General features: G+C 35.6%; 1 protein-coding gene across 3 annotated transcripts in view; it reads left to right on the forward strand.

Moving 5' to 3' along the window:
- LOC145690095 (suppressor APC domain-containing protein 2) overlaps positions 1 to 20,550 on the forward strand; it is a 35,474-nt gene extending 14,924 nt beyond the window's left edge. For all 3 annotated transcript variants that reach the window (XM_081764657.1, XM_081764659.1, XM_081764658.1), the window contains exons 5-8: positions 2,976 to 3,076; positions 4,457 to 4,603; positions 12,646 to 12,843; positions 19,105 to 20,550. In XM_081764657.1, coding sequence (XP_081620783.1) covers positions 2,976 to 3,076; positions 4,457 to 4,603; positions 12,646 to 12,843; positions 19,105 to 19,236 — 578 coding nt within the window. In that variant the 3' untranslated portion in view covers positions 19,237 to 20,550. The remainder of the gene's footprint in view (positions 1 to 2,975; positions 3,077 to 4,456; positions 4,604 to 12,645; positions 12,844 to 19,104) is intronic.
- The last annotated feature ends 369 nt before the right edge of the window (positions 20,551 to 20,919 follow it).

Raw genomic sequence — 20,919 nt, forward strand, 5'->3', positions numbered from 1 at the left:
GAAATTTGTTTCATGAGTTAACAATTAAATACATATTTCCAATTTGTCTTGTATATAAGCATTGTTTGAGAGGATGTGTACTTGATGTGATAGTGTATGTCTCTTCTTTCTCTCCTGAACTATAGATTGATGGGCAACAAAGAAATTTTAAAACTTTTCTCTCCCTTGGGAGAGCTGTTTTGTATTTTGATAAGTTCTCTTCTTCGCAACTGCAGATATTCTATCCTTGGTCTTCCTCTTCTGGTTTTCCTTCTACCTTTCTCACAGTGATCCAATTGAAGTGCCGAATAAGATGGCCAAGCATGCGGTTTCTTCTTTTTTTCTATTATCTTCATGGTCTGTCGTCCTTCATTAGCTTCATTTAGTACGTCTTCATTCCTTTTCCTTTTGGCCCATGATATGCGCAGCATTCTGCGCCAACACCACATTTCAAATGCTTCCAACTTGGATATTTTAGTTTTTCTCAATGTCCACGTCTCTGATACGTAAAGCGCCACGCTCCATACTAGAGTCTTAAGAAATGGTTTTTGAACTTATGTGTATGTTCAAGAATGTATGTTGGAAAGTAAAATACGAAGAGGAAGAATATAATTTGACAATATTAAATAGGAGGAATTCCTGTCATAACGAAGAGAACATCGAAAGGTCATACTTCCAATTTATATTAATGACTAGCTAATGATGATCCTAAATTGTAATTTGCCGTTAGTGCTTGTTGTTGTTGTTGATACTCTTAAATTCTACCAAAGTGATCCTTTTTGGTTCTGCTGTTACTCTCTATTAATTAGACGCATTCTTCCCTATCTTAAGCCTCACTTTTCATTTTCTTCTAATTTTTCTTCCTTATTTTTTATTATTTTGGTCCATATATTTCAGTCGTGGCCTTCTCTGTCTACTTTTTCCGTTTCCTCCCGTAGCTAGAGCATAATTCCTCTATTTCTCATACCTTTATTTGTCCTATCTCTTCTTTTTGACATGGTCTTCAGTATACTCCTGTTTTCCCCTCTACCATTTGCAACACACTTTTATTTTATACTTACCTACCCATCTAATTTTCAACACACTTCTGTAGCACCATATTTCGAAGGCTTCCATCCTTTGATTTTCTTCTTTTTCTAGAGTTCATGCCTCACATCTATGTAACGGGACACTTTGTACGTATGCTTTCGTTAGCCTTTCCTTTATTATCCATTTACTGAAAGGTGGCTTCTGACAGATAGCTGCACATGTTGTATACAAAACAAGAGGGAGGATTGTTCGCCAATCGCAGCAGTATTCTTTCACGCTGTTGCTAGGCAACGAAGGTCACTGACCGCGCTGTTGCCGGTAGTTGAGGGTTAAATCTTTTGTGGAATAGTTGTCTTAGTATGCGTTTAAATAGTTTCTTTTGGTTAGTTTCTCTGTTTGTGTGGTGTGTTCTTTTCAAATTAATAATGATTTTTGTTTGTGAATAGTGTGTGTTGTGATTACAAAATAAATATGACGACTGAAAATGCTGAAACAATAATGAAAAACAAACGTGGTTCAACATATAGAAGTCAGTCACGGGAAATGATATATCTATAACGCTCGATGCTACTTCGAAGACGAAAAAAATAATAAAGGCCCCTTTTCCCCGTAGAACAGGTACTGAAACGCTTTTCCAATTGTTTGAAAATCAGTGAACGAACTGTTATACGCGTAACTGCAGAGAAATTCGGGGGCACTATTATATTTTAGGAAAGCTTTTCAGTAATTAGCCCACCTTTGTAAAAGTTTAAAGACAGAAGCTTAACGAAAATACGTTTTGGTAGGATTTTATTTTATTTATTTTACTTTTTTAAGGATTTCGAATGAAAACTTCGATTCAATATTAGAAGATTGCGGAGTCTCTCCATTAGCCGAATAAAAATTATTGAGGCTGCTTAAGTTTCGAAGTCGGTGTAAACTCAAGGTAAAAACAGGTCATTAATATATATTCCTTATTTTTCTTGTAGAATATTAATATTCCAAGTAATATTATTGTTCTTGTTTGGTATCATATATTCCTGTTACGACTTGTTAAAGGCCTTATGTTTGTCGCCAGAACTTCTGTCTCTGTTGCGGAGCCTCTGGCAACAGCGCCTCCAATACTCCACGTGCTTTACCCAACTGTCAGAAGTCACCTTTCAGTAAATCGAGAATAGTTCTTTGTCGATTTGTCTAGTCAAAAGCTTTTGATTTTGTTCAAACAGTTTCTTCGCCTGAGCTGTTTGGCTTTTACACATCTTGTTTGCATTTATTACCAATTGTTATTTTACTCTCTAAGTAACGGAACTCCTGTGACTCTTCCACCAGGTGATCTATTTTGATCTTTATTTTTCTTGTACTTCTCACATCTTTTTGTTTTACTCTTGTTTAAGCATCTCTTGCTTTTCCATTTAATCCTGCTTCTAATTTTTTTCTGCCTGTCACCACCGGCCAATCTGCAGAACATATGTTTTCTTTTTCTATCTGCCCAGTTGTTCCTATGCTATGGGTTGGGTGTCCTTGATTTCTTCTGTTGCGGGAGACCTGGTTCAGTTATTTTCGGAAGCTCATGTGGTTCGGTTCCCACGTTAGATTGTAGGTCCACGTCTGATATAGCCTAGGTGCTGAAAGGGACACTAAATTCAACTCAAATCCTCCTTCACTGTAGAGGTTGAACAAAATTGGTGACATGGAGCATCTTTGGCTGAATTATTTCTGAGCTGTTGCTTCTACTGTCTCGCTTTCTACTTCAATTGTTATGTTCTGTACTTTATACAAGTTATATAGTGTTCTTAGCTCCGTATAGTTTGTTCCTGATTCCTTCCGTCAGAATTTTGAGATGGCATATTGGTTAATATCTTCTGCATTAAATTTGTAACTTGTAAATGTATCATTATCTGCCATTTTTAGTAAATAGATGTATTTTTATTTTATTTAAAAAAAAACTAGTTACAAGAATCATAAAGAAGAGTTTTTATTTTTTCCAGCTCAAACCAGCCAAGTTCCAGGACCTCAGCATAAAAAGGTGTCAGGGCGAAGAAGAGAACCACGAAGGCACACTCTGCAAAATGGCATCGATTATAATATGGTAATTAAATACGGTTTAGTTCATGGTATATGCATTAAAAGACAAGAAATGAACCACAGAATTGTAAGTGAAATCAGATGAAAACTAACAGTAAAAGTCAGCAGCATTATATTTTATATACAGAAGATATTTAGTTGTTTTTCTTTCTGTGGTGCAGTGCACAAGTTATGTATAAGCTAGTTAGCAATGTTATCAGCTTGATGAATGGTATAAACATAACAAAGATACATCAATAATTAACAATATATTTTCTTGGTGTGAATGAAAGTAATATTTCCCTTTAGTCTGTTAAAAAAAGAAGCAACAATTACCTTGCATTAGAAAGAATGTGTACTTTTAAAATATTATTTACATTCATCTTAACTAATCCATTATATGAACTAAATAACCTGTATTTTTCTCGCGATTGTCCGGTTTGTGCCTTATACTGATAATAGAATTTCTTTACTTCAAATATACGAATTAAATTATTATTATTTACATATTACATTTACTGCTTTTCTTTCTAACACTTCAATACTAAAGGTGCATCAAATCAAATTCCTAACTTTATAAAGGAGGCACGGTAGCTCAGTGGTAGAGCGCTTATCTCTGGTGCGTCGGTCCCTGATTCGACCCCTGGCCACGTAAGTCCGTGGGGTTTCTCGGGTACTCCCGTTTCCTCCCACATTCGCATTCCACCAATTCTTTCATCATCATTCATTTATCTTAATCATCGGGGGGACATGGTAGCTGTGATTACAGTGGAAATTGCCATATATTAGCGTAACCCAAATGATCTTTCTGTCCAGGATGCTACCCGATGCGTTGCGCGGACACAGGATATCATATCTGCTGTGAGATCCCTCTGCATCCTATCGTATACACCTCAAATGGTCCAGTGACACGCTACGAAACCAATCGGTGTCCCTCATCTCCATTCAGTTACATTAGTTCATAGTAAGCATTCGCTGGATTCGCCCTGGCTTGCAGACACAGTAGTGTTGTTCGACTGCCTTCAATTTAATAGCAGTATGCCCTTTATAAACACAACGATCAGCCTACCTATCTATGATGGCCGATGTACTGGGACCTTCTTCAAACAAAGGTCGACATACCTCGTACACACATTCTGTAGTGCAGTTTTCATTTGATCTGGACATATTCTTAAATAAAGCATTTACCGTTTAAAACAAAACGAAGAAAGAAAAAAAAAACTTTGTTGGATTTCTCCTAAAAATTACCAGCAGATGGAAGTCAAAATACATAAACTGGTGGTATCACTCAATTCGTTGAGTAACCGGAGATCAAAGTTATTCTTTTGTTTTCTATCATTCTGTGCCTACACCCAATTTTTCTAATTAATAAGTAAATAAAATGTTCCTATATATTTATTCGTAGTTAAAGCGAATGAAACAAATAGAGCAGGAAAAAGATGTTCTTCTGCAAGGCCTGCAAGCCGTCGAGAGGACAAGAGATTGGTACCTCAAACAAATTGCAGCCATTCAGGAGAAGATGAAATATTTGGGAAGAATGGGCTCCCATATGGTGAGTACATAGTTAGAAATTAATATCAAAGAAAATGATAGCTCATGGAAGCTATAATTTAGAAAAGCCAAAATTTTACAGAAATAATAAGACAAGGATAATGCAGGGTTAAGTAGGTAAAAGGAAAGAGCATTCGAAAATGGAGCATTACAATACAAAAACTAAAATTGTATCCTTAGTGTCATTCATTTATAGATTTAGAAAAAAAAAAAAAAAAAACCTGTGTGTGTGTTTAGTACAGACCGTGTTAGATAATACAATTTCATTCACTTGTAATTTCAATTTCATTCATTTTCTTGATTGATTAGCTTCTTTACAAAATTAGAAGTGGAAATTTTGTAAATCTGAAGTATAAACAGTAATTATTTAATGTCTGTTGCGTTTCATATTACTAGAAAGGAGCATTCTAAAAGTAATTCCTTTTAGAAATGACTAAAAAAATATTTGTGCTTGAATATACGATGTGTAACAATTTAATTTTCGTAATGGGCTGTAGACATAAATGTTTCTTACCTATACAGTAGCGGCTTTACCTTCAAGTTGACTTTAGGATGCAGAATGGCTTAGTGGTTGATCGCTCATCTCTTGTTCGATCCCGGACGACAAATTTGTGTTGACAAGATTTTGTCCGTAGATTTTTCTCGAAGTTCTTCCGTTGCTTTCCACATTCTCATTCCACCAATTATTTCATAATGATTCCTTTTCAGTCGTCTCCTGTAACCTAAAGGGCGTAACCGTAGAACTTAAAACCAAAAGATTTCATTTCATGTTATCTTTGAATCGAGTATTTTGCTAGACTACTGTGTCACAGCGTAGCTAGTTTTAGAAAACTCTGCATAGTATGTTTGACATGCCACGGTCGTTGTCCAGAGTGACATCAGATATATAACTTCTTCTAAGTTTGGAAAAGGCCAAAAGTCACATGGTGTTAAGTCAAGAAAATAGGTGGTTGGTCAGGTTTTACAATGAATTTCTTGACCAAGAATTCGGAAACACAACGTATCGTTCGCACTGATTCGATTTGAGGCACAGTCTTTGGAAATCTTTCTCATTTTCAGGTTGTCCGTTAAAATCTGTCGCACAGTTTCACTGTTTATGTTCAGTTCTTGTAAAATTATTCGCACACTTAATCTTTGAACTGAGTATGTTAAGATTCGCACTCGGTCTACATTTGCATCCGTCCCCAAGTTTTTGGCTGCCCACTTGCGTCGTCGTCGTAAATATATTTGTTCCTCCTTACACCAGCCACACTTTTCAAAAACTCTTCATTTTTTCATAACATGTTAACCAGAAGCTTACATGTTAACGTATATAATTTATTATTTAAAGTTCCAGTCGTACTTGGTCAATTTTCAAACAAAATTTGATAGTAATTTGCTACTGCGGATTCCTGTCATTCGTTTTCCTCTAATATCGACACACAGAAACATGTTATTTCCTCTAGTACTCTGGTATTACTTGTCTGCGATCTAGTTGAACGCGTGTTCTTACGTCAAAACACACTCGTGTCCGGGTGGATGTAGTACTATCACTATAGTCGTGCGCATTTTGGGAAGAAAGTCGTCCGTCATCGTAGTTTTGCAAATCAAGAGTGTTCAAATTATTTTTCACTTTAATTACGTGTACGCTATCTTTGAACCAATTGCCTGAACCACGGTAGAGAAGGTTGCTATAGTTGACTCTTTATCTATGATTTAATAGGTTATTTTTAAGGGTTTCCACTGTCAAAAAGGCTGGTTTTGAGGAAGTCAAGCAGGTAGAAGGAAACCAAATTAGGGCTGTACAGAGACTGTGACATATCAGCTCACCCAATTTTGCAAATAACCTTTGAAGTGTCGATAGAGATGTGAAGATGCATTGCCCTGATAAATATAGCGCCATCAAATGGAGTATTTGTCTTCGGCTTCGGATGGATTCATGCTTTTCCAGTGTCTAGTTACATTGATCAGTATTGATATATATGATGGTATCACTACAATCAGAATGACACCTTGTCTGTCAAAATAAAAAATAACCACCACTTTGATGGAGAAACTTCCGACTTTTTCCATTTTGTGCGTTTGCCGAGACCGGTGTCGTGTTCTGTAATTTTTATCTTGGAGGCGAGATAGTGTAGTAGGGAACGATCCATGCTGTGAGGTGTGAACTTGCATGAAAGTCTGCGTACTCGGCAACTGCATTGGACTTAAGCCCCATTTGTAGCTTGAAGCCCATGTCCCGTTCTTCATAACCTTGGTTTTGCTCAAGGACGCAAAACACCACAGCTCAAACCATTTCGTACATAGGTTGATAATCCCAGTGTCATTTCATTGACAGATTTGTTTTTGTATGTGCTTCCTCTTTTGACACCATATTGTACAAAAACACGTTCGTTACGAAATTTTTCACAGTTCTAATTTGACACGGTTCACAGTGAAATTCCTTTTGATTTCCATAACTGGATAAGTAAATTTTTCCCTGACCCTTGACACTGTGAACACTGTCATTTATGATTAGATTTAGAAGAAGAAGAAAAAATAGTCGGCTTCCACTATCCCCATAGCTGTCCAACGCTGTTCTTTTTTCTAATTTTGAAATACAATACAAGCTTATTTCCTTACTGTAAGTACTTACTAATACCAAATAATAATTATGAAGTTAAGGTACCTTTAATATCTGGGCATCCTGAATACACTTATATAACAACATTTGAATTGTTTATTTAATTTCTTTTTTTCAAAGTTTGAAGTTTTAACACGTTTCAGCGCTCCTCAAGCTTCGTTATTTCTAAAAATAATTGTATTTTTTCATCCTTTTTCCTATCTTTTTGAACCTGTTTTGATTCTTTAAAGTATTCTTCATACCTTATGTGGGTAGAAAAGTCTCTTCTGTGATCTCTCTGACTAAGATCTGTTTGTGACTCTGTCTTCTGTTGGCAGCTTTAAGAAAAGAAAGAGAAGAAGAAAATGTCTTCTGTAATCTGAGATCTTTTTGATTCTTGACATATTCTGAAACTTTTCCTCACCTTCCCTGAATAATTATATTTTCCTGACTTTCAAGGTTAGTGTGAACCCTGTTTGATCATATTTTTCAATATCAGTTAATCATTAATTTGTTTCCATGTAACTATGACTACAAGGAAGTGCATCACATAACGCTCAGCTTAAATGAAGTTGCTCAGCCGTTCTTTTATTCATACCTGTTAGTGTGTTGCGAATCTGCCACTATACTTTCTTTTTGAAACCTGTCCATTCATCTGCTGACGTTGCTATTCGATTGGCAGCATCATACACTGCATCCAGTATTCTGTGAATCTTGTAGAGAATTTCATTCCCTCTTTTTTTCCCAGAAATTTCATCTCTGCTCTGTTTTTGTCTAGATAGAATAGGCCAGCATTTTTTTTTTTAATTTTTTTTAACCGCATGTTGTGTCTGTAGGAGAGGAAGCATTTTCTTCCATCTTCAGTCCTCACACGACTTTCTCAGTCCTCAGCATTAATACTAGCTGTGAGGTTGTGTGAATTACATACGTATCTCCTCAGTATTTATATTAATAAGTAAAAGATGAAAATGAGGATGTTGAAATAACAATGAGTCAAACATAACACTCTACGAAAAAGTTTTAAGTTAATCGTGACACATCCATTCTGAGAAGGTGTAGTCTCTCATATTTCTTGATTTGGCTTCTGGTTAAATAGTAAGTATTTCCGATGGAGGCTGATGTAATTGCGATTCTTCTTTAAGCAGATTTACGTCATAGCCTTAGAGCTGAAAAGAGGCATTAAATTTCGAAGAATCAACCAATCAGCGGTACATATACATTGATATAAAATTGAACTCGGATTTCGGAGGGAATCTAGGCCCCACGCTGCTGCCAACTGCTTGCAAACAGTTAACTACTTTTGTCTTATCTTCACATCATCTGGTAACCACGTAGTTTGAAAATAGATCTATTCCTTGTATTTCAGTGAGATTAAGGCTATTCGGTATGAGGACTAATCCTTGAGTCTGTTCTCTTATAGTGTATAGTCTAGTTATTTCATTAGCAATAAACACCATTACAGTTGCTTCAGTAACAATAATTTCTTTTTCAACATGATCTTGTTTTAAGCTGGAACTGCATTTGCTACATCCTTATATATTACTTTGAATAAAAATCTTTAGTGCTTTTGGGTACATATTATGAAACTCAAAACCGAACCTTGTACCCCTAACTTGCATTCGTGTTTAAGGCATTATTCTCACAATATGTCGATCCTCCCTGAAATCATCCACAAACATAGACGTGATGGTAGCCGAAATCTGTTTATTATTATTATTTCTATTTCTTCAAACCCTCTAAACAGAAGAATCGGCAGCAAGTGTTCTACGACACACTTCTTTAAATTTTACTCACAACTTTTGAGTTTTTGTGGAAATAAATCGTTGCTTTAATTTCTGTAATTTCTTTTTGTCCACTGCTGTTACGAGCTTACAAAATAATGGAATAAATGTTATTTACCTTTTGTGCCCTGAGAATACTGAAAATGTGAATTGAATAATTTTTGTTTCAATCAACCTTGTGATCGAAATATTATGAGAATAATGATTTAAACATGAATGGACGTCACGGATACAAGGTAAGATTTTGCCTAACTGGTTCATATTAACTTTGCTATCCTAAATAGCTTAGACTAAAAATCAAATCACTGGATCAACGATTTTGAGTAGAAGTTGATTCTGTTTTTACGTCCTTATGCATCACAAAGGTTAAGAAAGATGGGTTTACCATTTACATGGTCTCCGAACCACACGGAAACTTGAAGCCGTTCACTTGGTGAGTTTCATCCAGTACATCTTCTTGTATAAATAGGCTCTTTCCCACCATACAGTTTCACCTTGGAAAAAGCTGTATACAACATCACGTCACAGGTCTCAAGCACTATTGGGCATAGGTTAGTGTTCTTGCTTCGCAGTAGGGAGGTCGGGTACGAAACCGGTGACCCATCATCCAAGTAGTATTTTTAAGGATTTTTCTTTAGATCCTTCAGGCGAATATTCGAAATGGTACCTTTAAAAATAGGCCATGACTTACTTACTTTCTCATTGTGTTGCTGCTGTTTGTTGTTTGAGTGCTAATGATTTTAATATAAATTAGCTCTGCAAGCTATGTCTGAAAATTGTTTGAATATATATATATATATATATATATATATATATATATTCGTTCTTCTCGTGCTCCTTCATATAGCAGAAGTATGTTTGTAGCGAATGAACTCCTGTAAACTTACAAGTTACGCTTCATTTGCCAAATATGTCTTTCTGATAAACTTAGATGATAAGTCATTTAGTTCTAGGTGATAAACCTGATACTAATTACCATACAAAGCAGGAAAGTAGCCGTTGATCCCAAATAAACATAACAAATAAATTAGTTAATAATTGAAGTACATACATATATCACCTTCGTGCAGTATGAGAAATGCAGACAACAACTGATTTTTGTCAATACCTAATTTTTACTAAAGGCTAAATACAATGATATTCAATTGTTAATAATTTCTGTTTTCTTATAACATCTTTCTTTCTTTCTTTTTTTTTTCCATAACATATCAAGATAGTGACGTGAGACATAATTAGCAGTGTGAATTATGATTAGAGGTAAATGTTCAGTGTCATATTTTGTTGGAATGATAGTTTTATAAAAACGCACGCTGAAACTTGTGTTATTTTTGTTTGTAATGTTTGTGCCTGCTTGTCGTACTGTTTGGTTAAAAAAACACAGAATCGTTGATACCATGAATGCTTAAGTCTCAGTACAGTTTGTGTTTCATAGGAAGTATTTTCCTGTTTATAGCTCTTTCAGAAGATAAACAAACGGAATATTTCAGAGCACTTTGGCCATTTTGAGCTAACTCTTTGTTACATGGATGGATAGAATGTGATAAAACTGTTGATTCACGTATTGCACTTTTTCTGATGTTAAAGGCTGTGTTGGTTGTTTGATATGTAGATTATACTAATATAGAATATTTGAAAGCTGTTGCTTTGAAAATTTATTCTGTTTTGTTAAGGGGAAAAAAGGAAGGGGGCAGGGGTGAAAAAGAAAAGTCAACTATGTACTACCACAAATGCTATGTAGCAGGCGAATTAAATAACTAATTTTTCTCCTAAAAAGCTGTATTTTAGCGAAGGGTAAAATTTAGGACACCTCTCCCTCAAAGCAAAGCATGAGAAGAAAGTCGAAGTTTAAATATTATTTAACTATACAGTGACAGCATTTGAAAACGATTCCACGTTAATCAGTAGGTCCACGTCTCATAGCCTCGCTGCTGAACGGGACGCTAAACTGAAATCAACTCTGCTCAACCAAAATAAGACAAAAAAAGGTATAGAAATGCTTCCTTTTGGCTTATGAACAGTTGAAAATTTGTCGGAATAATGAAGAAAGAAAGAAAGAAAAAAAACCCTTGAGATCAAAATGTTGGGTTGAAGTTGGGTATAAGGGAAATCCATTATTTTTGTCGTAGATTGTATTGATACACAATGCGATGTGATGCAGGAGCGGCACAAGAATGACCCCCAAGGGAACTGGTCAAAAGTTGATTAACGAAAATCAGCAGTCAAATACACTACTTCAACGAACGAAAATCATAGTCATCGTTCAAGTTAAAATTCCAAAGAAGGAGAAATACACTGCTTCCGGAAATGAAGCATTTCTACAGCCCGATTGGCCGATACTTTTTGTTTTATCTTGATATCAGGAATCACCTTCCAAACGTTATCGGTGTTTCGAAACACCCTGTATAGATCTTCAAACATGTGTGTCTTTGAAATTTTAAACTATAGCGAAGGATACATCTCAGTTCGGGTACACATGAGCTATAATATCTATTTTACCAGCACGACCAATATCTGAAATTCGAACGTGGATAAGCATATAATATTACTTGATTGGTAGCTAGCCCTATAGATAATTTGTGGAGCTATATTCAAATGTAATTCAATGTTCATTAGGCATGTTAATTAGCAAAAAGATGCATGTAGTTTTTTGGGGGGAAAGAAATATTAAAAAGGAAAGCTTAACTTCTAAAATAATAAATACAATTTCCACTAATAATTCTACTATGACATGCATGCATATTTACTCCCATGTACAAAACAGACATGTTGTATATTATTGATAAGGATAGTAAGTTTATAAAACTTCGTGCATCATGGAAACCCAAACTAAACCCCTTTCCTTATAAATAATCCTGAGAAGACTTCAGTTGCAGTTGAAAATTTTCCAAGAAGAGTTGCTCATCGACAATATCCGCTCTTCGCATAACTACATGGATTACACATAGAAGGTTCGAGTATACAGGAATCGTAAGTCTTGTAAGATATTCAGGTCTTGCTAATGAAAGAATATTAGTTTTGTGAAAATTGTTGTTACAAAGTTAATAGTTTGTGATGCTGTGTAGAAGTTTTATTTCAAATTATAAGATAGAAAAAGTTTTAAAACATTTTATTCCTCAAGTTATATTTTGTAAGAGAAAGTGGAATATACATGCAAGTTTCGAACTGAAAAATATGAAATTAGATAGACCAGTGATGTGAAATTTACATATAGCAGGATTGCATTATCAAATGTTCGGAAATGGCAAATCCAAACAGTCGAGACAATATCAAACTATAAGAAAAAAAAAATCATATCTGACATTTCCCACACAGAAATACTATATTTTCGTCTATGCCACTAGCAATGTATTTTTTTTTTTTTCTGTTTTAACATAATAAGCGTGTGGGAATTGAAACATTAGTCAATTAGCAAGAGACATTAGTCAACTGGCGTGAAACTGATTTATTGTGAGATCGAAAAACAAGGACTTGGTTATTGTTAACAGTTTCGATATTCAAATGGATATGAATTATGTGTTATATGAAAACTTTGTTTTTTCTTCTTTTTCAAATAGATCCCATAGGTCACATTAAATATCGTAGACGTGGCTTCTGAAGTTCAATGTAAGATTTAGTCATATGCATGCATGTATGTTGTGGGTTCTGCTCAATTTACTTGATAATATGCCTTATATTTTGTAGGAGCACTGGACAGAGGCCCAACAAGAACGATTGGAGCTACAGCGTGCGCGAGTATTAGAAGTAAATCGGCATCTAGCAGCTCTCACTGAGAGCTGGGAGAGAGGCTTGCCGTTACACATGAATCTTGCTGTACACCATCCTTCACATGGTCCAGATATTCTAACTCGATTAAAGGAACAGAACCATCTCTTAACAGAGGTTAGTATTGACATTGAATTATCTTTCTATCGTTTTAGATCATTAGATAGCTCATGAAGTATGTAATTATACAGTGAAACTTCTTAAAAGTGACAACGCAGAATTTTCAATTTCAAGGTGTCGCCTAAAAAATTCGTTGTTGTAAAGAAGAATAAATGGTTTACCAAGAATTTTCGTATCATGGAGTAAAATTTAAATATTCTCTTTCGTTGAAAATTTATCGTGTAGAGTAACAGACGGACATAAGTCACTATTGCTCGTAAACATGTTAACGGATTAACTCCTTAAGGGTCAATCTATTTGAAATCACTCAAAAGCAGATTAAAAGGTCAAAGTTATCAGAGTTGAAAGCAAGCATTCATTCATTTGTTTAAATGCTCAGTTTTCTTTTAAGAGGCCATTTTGCATGTGCGCGTAAGCCTATTTTGCGGTAAACGCTGTAGCTCTGTTATTTTTGAAGATAATAGATTTCAGTCAAAAACAATTTGAAAGATCAATTTAATGCATGTTTTAAATGTAGTGCATGTTTAAACTTACTACACTACTTTAAAACATTATTGAAAGTTACTTTGAAAGACAAATTGTCAGTTTGAAATTAAAAGTAATAATAATAATAATAATAATAATAATAATAATAATAATAATAATAATAATAATAATACTTACCTTTTTTGCTAGACAGGCTTCGTGGATACTACTTCCTAAAAGAGTTGGATACTTTTGAGTCTCATCCTTTTTGTTTTGTTTCTTTGTTATGGGTGTCTTCAAGCATTGTGATTTTTCGAAAACTGACTATGTTCAACCTGAAGTATCTCAAAAGGGAAACACTGAAAGATCTCAAATTTTAACAAAACACTTGTTTTTGCGCAGTAACATGCAGGGTCGGACTGAGAAGCTGTCGGGGGCACAGACCTTAAATCATTAGAAGGGCGCACTGCCTCTAACATGTTTATTACATATGCGCATTCTATGTAGATTAGCTACCTGATCAACAATAGTATATAAAGCCCTAATACAAAAATATCCTTTGCAGCCCATTTAAACGCTCAAAATGTAAATTTCAAAACCACATAGTTTTATTCCGTTACACTCAATAACACATCTACAGTAAACATAAAGTGAAGACCTTGGAGGTCAAGGTGTCTAACTGACTTTTGACATAAAGTTTATAAAGTTTATTTACGCCCAGGAAATCGACTCCCCACAGTGAAATATATAAACTGGGAGGTGAACTACGACAGGATCCTCAATTGAGCTGTCTGATATCAGTGAACTAAATGCATTTCAAGCTATCAGCAACTACGAGTTAACTATGTAATTTTTCATGATTTGTGATAAATTAGCATTTTTTGGAAACAGTGGTAGATAAAATCATATGAAAAGGTTATGTAAAAATGTGGTAATCTACCTTTTTGTGGCATCCGAAATGCTGGTTTTTTTAAGTTTTACACATAGTTGTTGACAGCTCAAAAATGCAGGTTTACAGTAGTTCACTTTGGTTTCAGACAGCTTAATTACTATTGATGCAGTGCCATATTATACATATATAGGGTTATTCAAAAAGCGTGACGTTTTGGATCGTCTAGCAAACTTTTGTTTCTCGGTAGCCGACATTGTTTTGTATTGTTGATCTACCCACAAACATTCCGATTGTCGCTTTAGTCTGAATTCCCTGCATTTCTTCAGTCTGTGTCTAGCCATGGAGCAGTTTATTATAGCGCAGCATCTAGTAATTGTAAAAACTTATCAGAACGGAGAGAGTTATGCAGCAACTATCAGGCGACTTCGCGCGGTTCTAGGGCGAAATGAAGCACCGAATGAATCAAGAGTTCGCAGACTTATGAAAAAGTTAATTGAAACGGATTCAACAGTGAACATTAAAAGTCCTGGGCGTCGTCGTCATGGTCGGCGAAATCCAAGTGGAAACTTGTCAGGCAATCATAGTGAATTTCACGAACAGAGTTATTGCATGCCAGCGCAGTAGAAGAGGTCATACGCCCGAAATCACCACATTTACCATAGCTGAAATTGGAATGTGTGATGAACATGTTTATGAATTTTGTTAGTGTTTTTTGAAATAATAAAGTTCATAATTTGATGTAAGAAAACCGTCGCGTTTTGAATAATCCTATCCATAGCATTCAACCAAACCTCTGCAAATGATTTTAGTTCTTCGATAAGTTTCTCTTTATCTATGCTAGGAATTAACTCACAGGTATTGTTCATTGCATTTGAGGGTAGTTCGTCTTTTAAATCAAAAGACCGCCTTGGATCAAAACATATCAAGTCTAGATAAAGATTTTTGTGTTTCGGAAACCGGTTTGGTCATACTTTGATTTTATCAAGAACAATATTGAAAACACACAATCTGAAGCTTTCCTCTTCTGTATTCCCTATGATTTCATGAGATGCCAATTCCCATTCATTTTCTTTACCATAGGTACTCTCCTTTTTAGGAGCTCTCTTTCAATCCAAAGATCTTCAAGTGAAGGGTACTTTTCTACTCTATCACTAATCTTATGTGACACTACTCTTACAAAAGTCTTTGCTGCCAGACTAACTTTATCAAATTTATTCCTTGCTTTATTTAAACCATCCTGTGCAGCGGAAATGAACCTCCAAGCTTGGACATAGTCAAGAGTTTTGCTTTGAAGGTAATCTGATAGCGGACTAGTAATTTGAAATATTAGTAAAAACATCATGACCACTAAATTTTTTTCGTAGGAGACAAACTTCTTCAACAATGAAAGATCATTGCGAACTTTTTTGATTGAATTCATTGGAGCTACCAATAAGGAAGAGTGTAATCACAAGTTCAACGAAGACTGGCACCGCTATCGTTTCTTTACCAGCTCTACCTTTTCCCAATAATGAAAATGACCAAATGTACGTACGGTAGCATGACTTTTACTCTTCCACCTAACTGTTTCAATAGCAACAAGACGTGTACTAGGGTTCTGTTGTCACGAGGCTTGTAAGACTCTGAGAAATGTGGGTTTCCTGTAGTAATCGAAAGAAGGATATAGAAGCTGGGAGGCATTGCGCCGTATCACAAATCACAAGGTTGAAAACATGGGCATAACATCACATGTGAATATAGTTAGGAATCACAGATACCGACCGAATCATCAAAATTGCCAGAAGGGCATTATATAACTTTTACGTTTTAAAAGAAGTGTTTTCACTAATATTTCTGATTTAGGTCTACAGATCTGGGATAACAGTGCTACTAACTTAAAATGTGCAGAACATTGCTATAGATCCAAATATGTAAAAATATACAAATTTGGGCCTGGAATCCAAATTAAGTAATTGAATGTGATACAATCACAGAGGTAGAGTACTCACAGTGAGAGATTATTTTATATCTGTGGATTCAATGTTCAGAAAAACGATCAAGTGGCATTTCACTATCTTCCACTCAAAAGCATTTGCCGGCGGGGGGCGTAAACCATTCAGTGAGTAGGGCGCATCGGCTTGCGAGCCGGTGGGCCGGCCGGTCAGTCCGACGCTGGTAACAAGTGGTTAAAATTTAATTCTCAAACTTGACTAATTTTTAAGTTGGAGTTTGTTTTTGATGAGGCAAAATCACAAGAAGTGGTGCGCTGAGCAAATATGATAAAACTTTTATTGAAAATCGAAATAATACTTAGCAACACTATTATCTAATATATTATTTTTTAGTTATGCAATTCACACTTTAAACAGAACCACAACTGTTATTCCATCCTCTTTTTTTAAAATTTTTTTAAAAGATCTTGCTGAAAAAAAGTTGACTGATTTCTATACATAATCAGCTGATATTGAAGCTTCGACCTGTAGCAGTTGTGAACTCTATTGGTGATTATTACCTTAGGACCTCACTAATTGACATCCACATTTTTGCCATCTTTATGATATTTAAATAGAAGTTTTGGGTGTATGTAGATGAAAAAAGTGAACAAAAAGATCATTCTTTTCTTCACTTGTTTGTTTCTTCAATTTTCTGGATCCATCAGATTATTGCTCGTATACAGATAGAAGTATCTTTCAGTGTTCTGGTTTGTTGATTAGGTATTAGAGTTTTATGTCGGATGTATAGGAATTGAATTGTGCAAGTAAACATTTGCGTAATGAAGCGAAATGGTGTGAGTTCTTGTATATATGGTATCCCTACCTTGTAAGTCTCAATCGATCCATTCTACCTGCATATTTACATATATTTATCTAGAAATAATCGGTAAAATATCCATATGTATTAGACCTTAAGTGATGTTAACAACGCGTCACCAAAATACCTTAAACGTGCACTTTATGGCTTGTTGAAAAGAGTTGAAGTCTACACAAGATTCATAGTTTCAATACAAAGACAGCCGGTTGGGAACAGTTTGGCCGCACCAACTTTAAAGATGTTCTTTGGTAATATTTTTTTTTTTTTTTTTTTGTATTTTGCATAAAGATAAGCTAAATAAGACCTATTAATAAACTGGTCTTGACTACTTTATGAGCATAAGGTCAAAAACTACCTAAGACAAAACAGCTTTATTTTTTAAGTATTTCCTTCAAAACATGATTAACGGTTACTTTATCCCTGTAAAATATTATTAGAATAAACAAAATGTACAATTAAACTGAATTACAGGGTTGGTCTGGAAAGAGATGCAATCAAGTTCGTTTTAAAAAAAAAGGTACATATGTTCAAAAATCCTTCACAGTACTTCCCTTGGTCATCCACACACTCTTGTCAGCTACTTTTCCATGCACGGTCAGTAGGGCTGACTGACTGCCTTGGGGTACGATTCTCTGGGAACCACAGGGGAAACGGTGTCTCAGTGGTAGAACTTACCTCTGGTGTATGAGGTCTCTAGTTCCATCCCTGGCCAAGTAAGTTTGTGATGAACAACATCGTATCATGGTTTTTCTCTGATACTCCCGTTTCCTTCCACATTCTTATAGTAGTACCACTTCTATCATCATTCACTTGCCTTAATCACCATCTATCTTAGCTTAAAGGGTTAATCGTGGGACGTTAAACTGAAAGATTCATTTAATTTCTCAGTGGATCACACCCTTGATGTCATAAAAGACAATGAGCATGGTTTTCAATTTTGATTTGCTCATTCTTGCCTTCTTGGAACGAGGCGACTCCGAGGTGTGCCATTCGAAACTTTGACGCTTCGTCTCCGGGTCGTAATGCCCATGTTCCGTCGCCGGTAATGACATTGTCCAAAAATTCAAGTTTGTTTTGCTCACGTTCCAAAAGTCCTTCGCGATGGTCACTTCATTGTTCTTGTGGTTTCCAGACTATTTGAGGACCAACTGGGCACACAGTTTTCGCACTTTTGTGCGAATTGTCGCGAACAATGTCGTGCACAGTGGTTTTCGGGATACTGAAAGTCTCTGCTATCATACGAACACGCATTCGATGATCGGTATTTAAAAGACCATGAACACGAGACACATTTTCGTCATTTTTGCTTTTTGACGGCTGTCCTTCACCTCTTCCCGGGTATTTTTAAACTTCAACCACCTGGAAACTTGAGAATAGTAGGCTCCCCGTAGGCTTCCTGAATCATTTAGTGAGTTTCGGTGAGACTTATTTATTTAACAATCACCAGATTCGGAAAGGTATCAGCCAGGGTCTGTTTAGTAGGTACCATCCCGGCTTTTGCCTGGTAGGACTGAGGAAAACCCTGGAAAACCCGTCAGGATGGTCGGCAGCGGGAATCGAACCCGCAACCTCCCGAATGCGAAGCCAACGCTTTATCACTTTAGCTCTTCGCTTGGTATATACCTAACATATATACTTTAGTTGTAAAATGGATGAATAGTTTAGTTGTAGTTGTACTTTAGTTGCTATTAAACCTAAATTTTGCCACATAAAATAAAACCGCAACTCAAAAACCAGTATAGTCTCAGTGATATTTTAGCCACGTGCAGTGGTGGATCCAGGGGGCGACTGGGGCAATTGTTCCCCCCCCCAGAAGAGGAAACTTTCTTATTTTATATATAAATAAAACATATTCCAGAGTTTTGAGCTCTTAAAAGTAGCAGTATTACAACTCACCACCCCACCCCCAGAAGTCCGTCCTGGATCCGCCCCTGGCCACGTGTTACTATGGATTTTTTAAAATTTTAAATTCGAGATTTTTCAAGTGTGTCCCTTTTGAGATATACATAATAAATTTAAGGTTTTACACAAAAAGATGTTAGAATAACTAGATGAAATCAGTAAAATCAAAAACTTAAATTTAATCAAGAGGGTTTTATGTTGTATTTCAGGAGGTTAGCAAAAAGAGCGAGCGCATTACAGCTCTGGAACGGGAGAAGGCATCTCTGATCAGAGAGCTTTTTCAGATGAGAGCTCAGACAAGAAGAAGCAATGATGTGCAAGACGATAAAACATTAATGTAGCGAAATGTTTTTGTAATTTGTATAGAATTTATTTTGTTACTGATTTTGTATATACTTTTTATTTTTGTAATAGACAACGATTTTTCTCAAAATATTCATTATTATATTTTAGGTATAATTTCAGATAATAGACTGAAAGACATTAATTAGTTATTACTCTTCGTTATTCAGAACTAATCAGGTGGTTGTGTTCACCTCTGGAGTCAGGGGTTCAAGTCCTATATTCCGTTGTACTTCCATGAAGAAAACCCTTATGTGCATGTGCGTATTTTTCTCAAGTACTCTTCTGTATTACTCCATTAATCAAGTACTGATACACATTTATATAGTGAGCGAAAGCGTTAAAAAAAATAACACACCACTCGTCTCCCCTGCTAACACAGTCCTTTTCAATTGATCTATTTATGACGTAGGAGCGTGCTTTTACAATCTGAGAAAAAAAAATAAGATAAAGAGAGGAAGGGATAAAGTAGAGGATGGAATAAGCAAGTGTTGATCGTGTACGCGTGGTCGTGGATTCACGAGTAATATGTCTGCAAAATCATCGTAACCAGGGGTTTGACTGTAACCAGGGGAAGAAGTGAGGGGTAATGTCGTTCCCCCACTTCAAAAATATGTATGGCGTCTCTGTACTCCCTGAAAAATTACAATGGGCAAAGATGTGCATGGGGATGACGTGACCAACTATTTCAGATCCAATTTTACCCTGCCTGTAACCACTATCTTATCAAGGTTTCCTGCTTGCTCCTCATCCTCTCCGCGTGGTTTACTGAGAAGGGCAGCACTAAATTGCGATGTCACAGAGAATTGAGTTGCAAAAGTCTGTTCTAACGTTTTATAAAAAAAAGATATTTAAAGACAGTGGACACATCTAATATTTTATCGGAACTAACAGTATTTATATTACTAATGGTAAACGTGTGCCATAACTACCAGCCAGTGCTTCCCCCTACTCATAACATAATAATGTAAATTTTGTGATTATAAGCAGTTTCTTTTATTTTAAATTACTTCTATTGACATGATTACTTTACTATTACCTCCTGTTGGCTAGTTAAAGACTATATATATGGTGTAAAAAATAGTTTGTTGATTCGTTTGTATGATTTACATACGTATATTAATTCAATCGCTAGCATTTTAATGTTGATCAAATAATCGCTAGACACTGTAACGTAGTTGCTAAGAAAATGTAAATTGTTTTTAAACGAAAAGTTATAGTTTTACAATAATGTTGTTATATTATCAACTGAACTTGAATATTGTCTAGTTTTTATACATGAATCAAAATAAAAATTTAAATATGGTTTCAAATGTAGTACTTTATTCTCTTCTAAGTATTCACTGTAATTCTAAATTTGTGCAATCCCCAATTAGCCGTAATCCGGGATCGCGGTTCCATTTATATATTTACACACAGTAGCCAGCATTCTGTAGTTTCTTCGAAAGTTAGAAAACATATTTTTTTTTTTCTGTGACTAGTTCTGTTGCCTCCACATAGTGTTACTGTAGACGAAATTTTCCGCCCATATTGGCTAGTTGACTAAATGATTGGCATTTTTATGGGATTTCCTTTGGTGATACCACAATTTCTCATGGAATCTTCTCTGATAGGTCTCCAGACCTCATTCCTTTCCAGCATCGTGCGTAGAGATATCTTGAGGTCACAGGTCATTTACAGCA

This window comes from Thermobia domestica, chromosome 7 (assembly GCF_964235325.1).
Source record: "Thermobia domestica chromosome 7, izTheDome1.hap1.1, whole genome shotgun sequence".
NCBI classification, from domain to species: Eukaryota; Metazoa; Arthropoda; class Insecta; order Zygentoma; family Lepismatidae; genus Thermobia; species Thermobia domestica.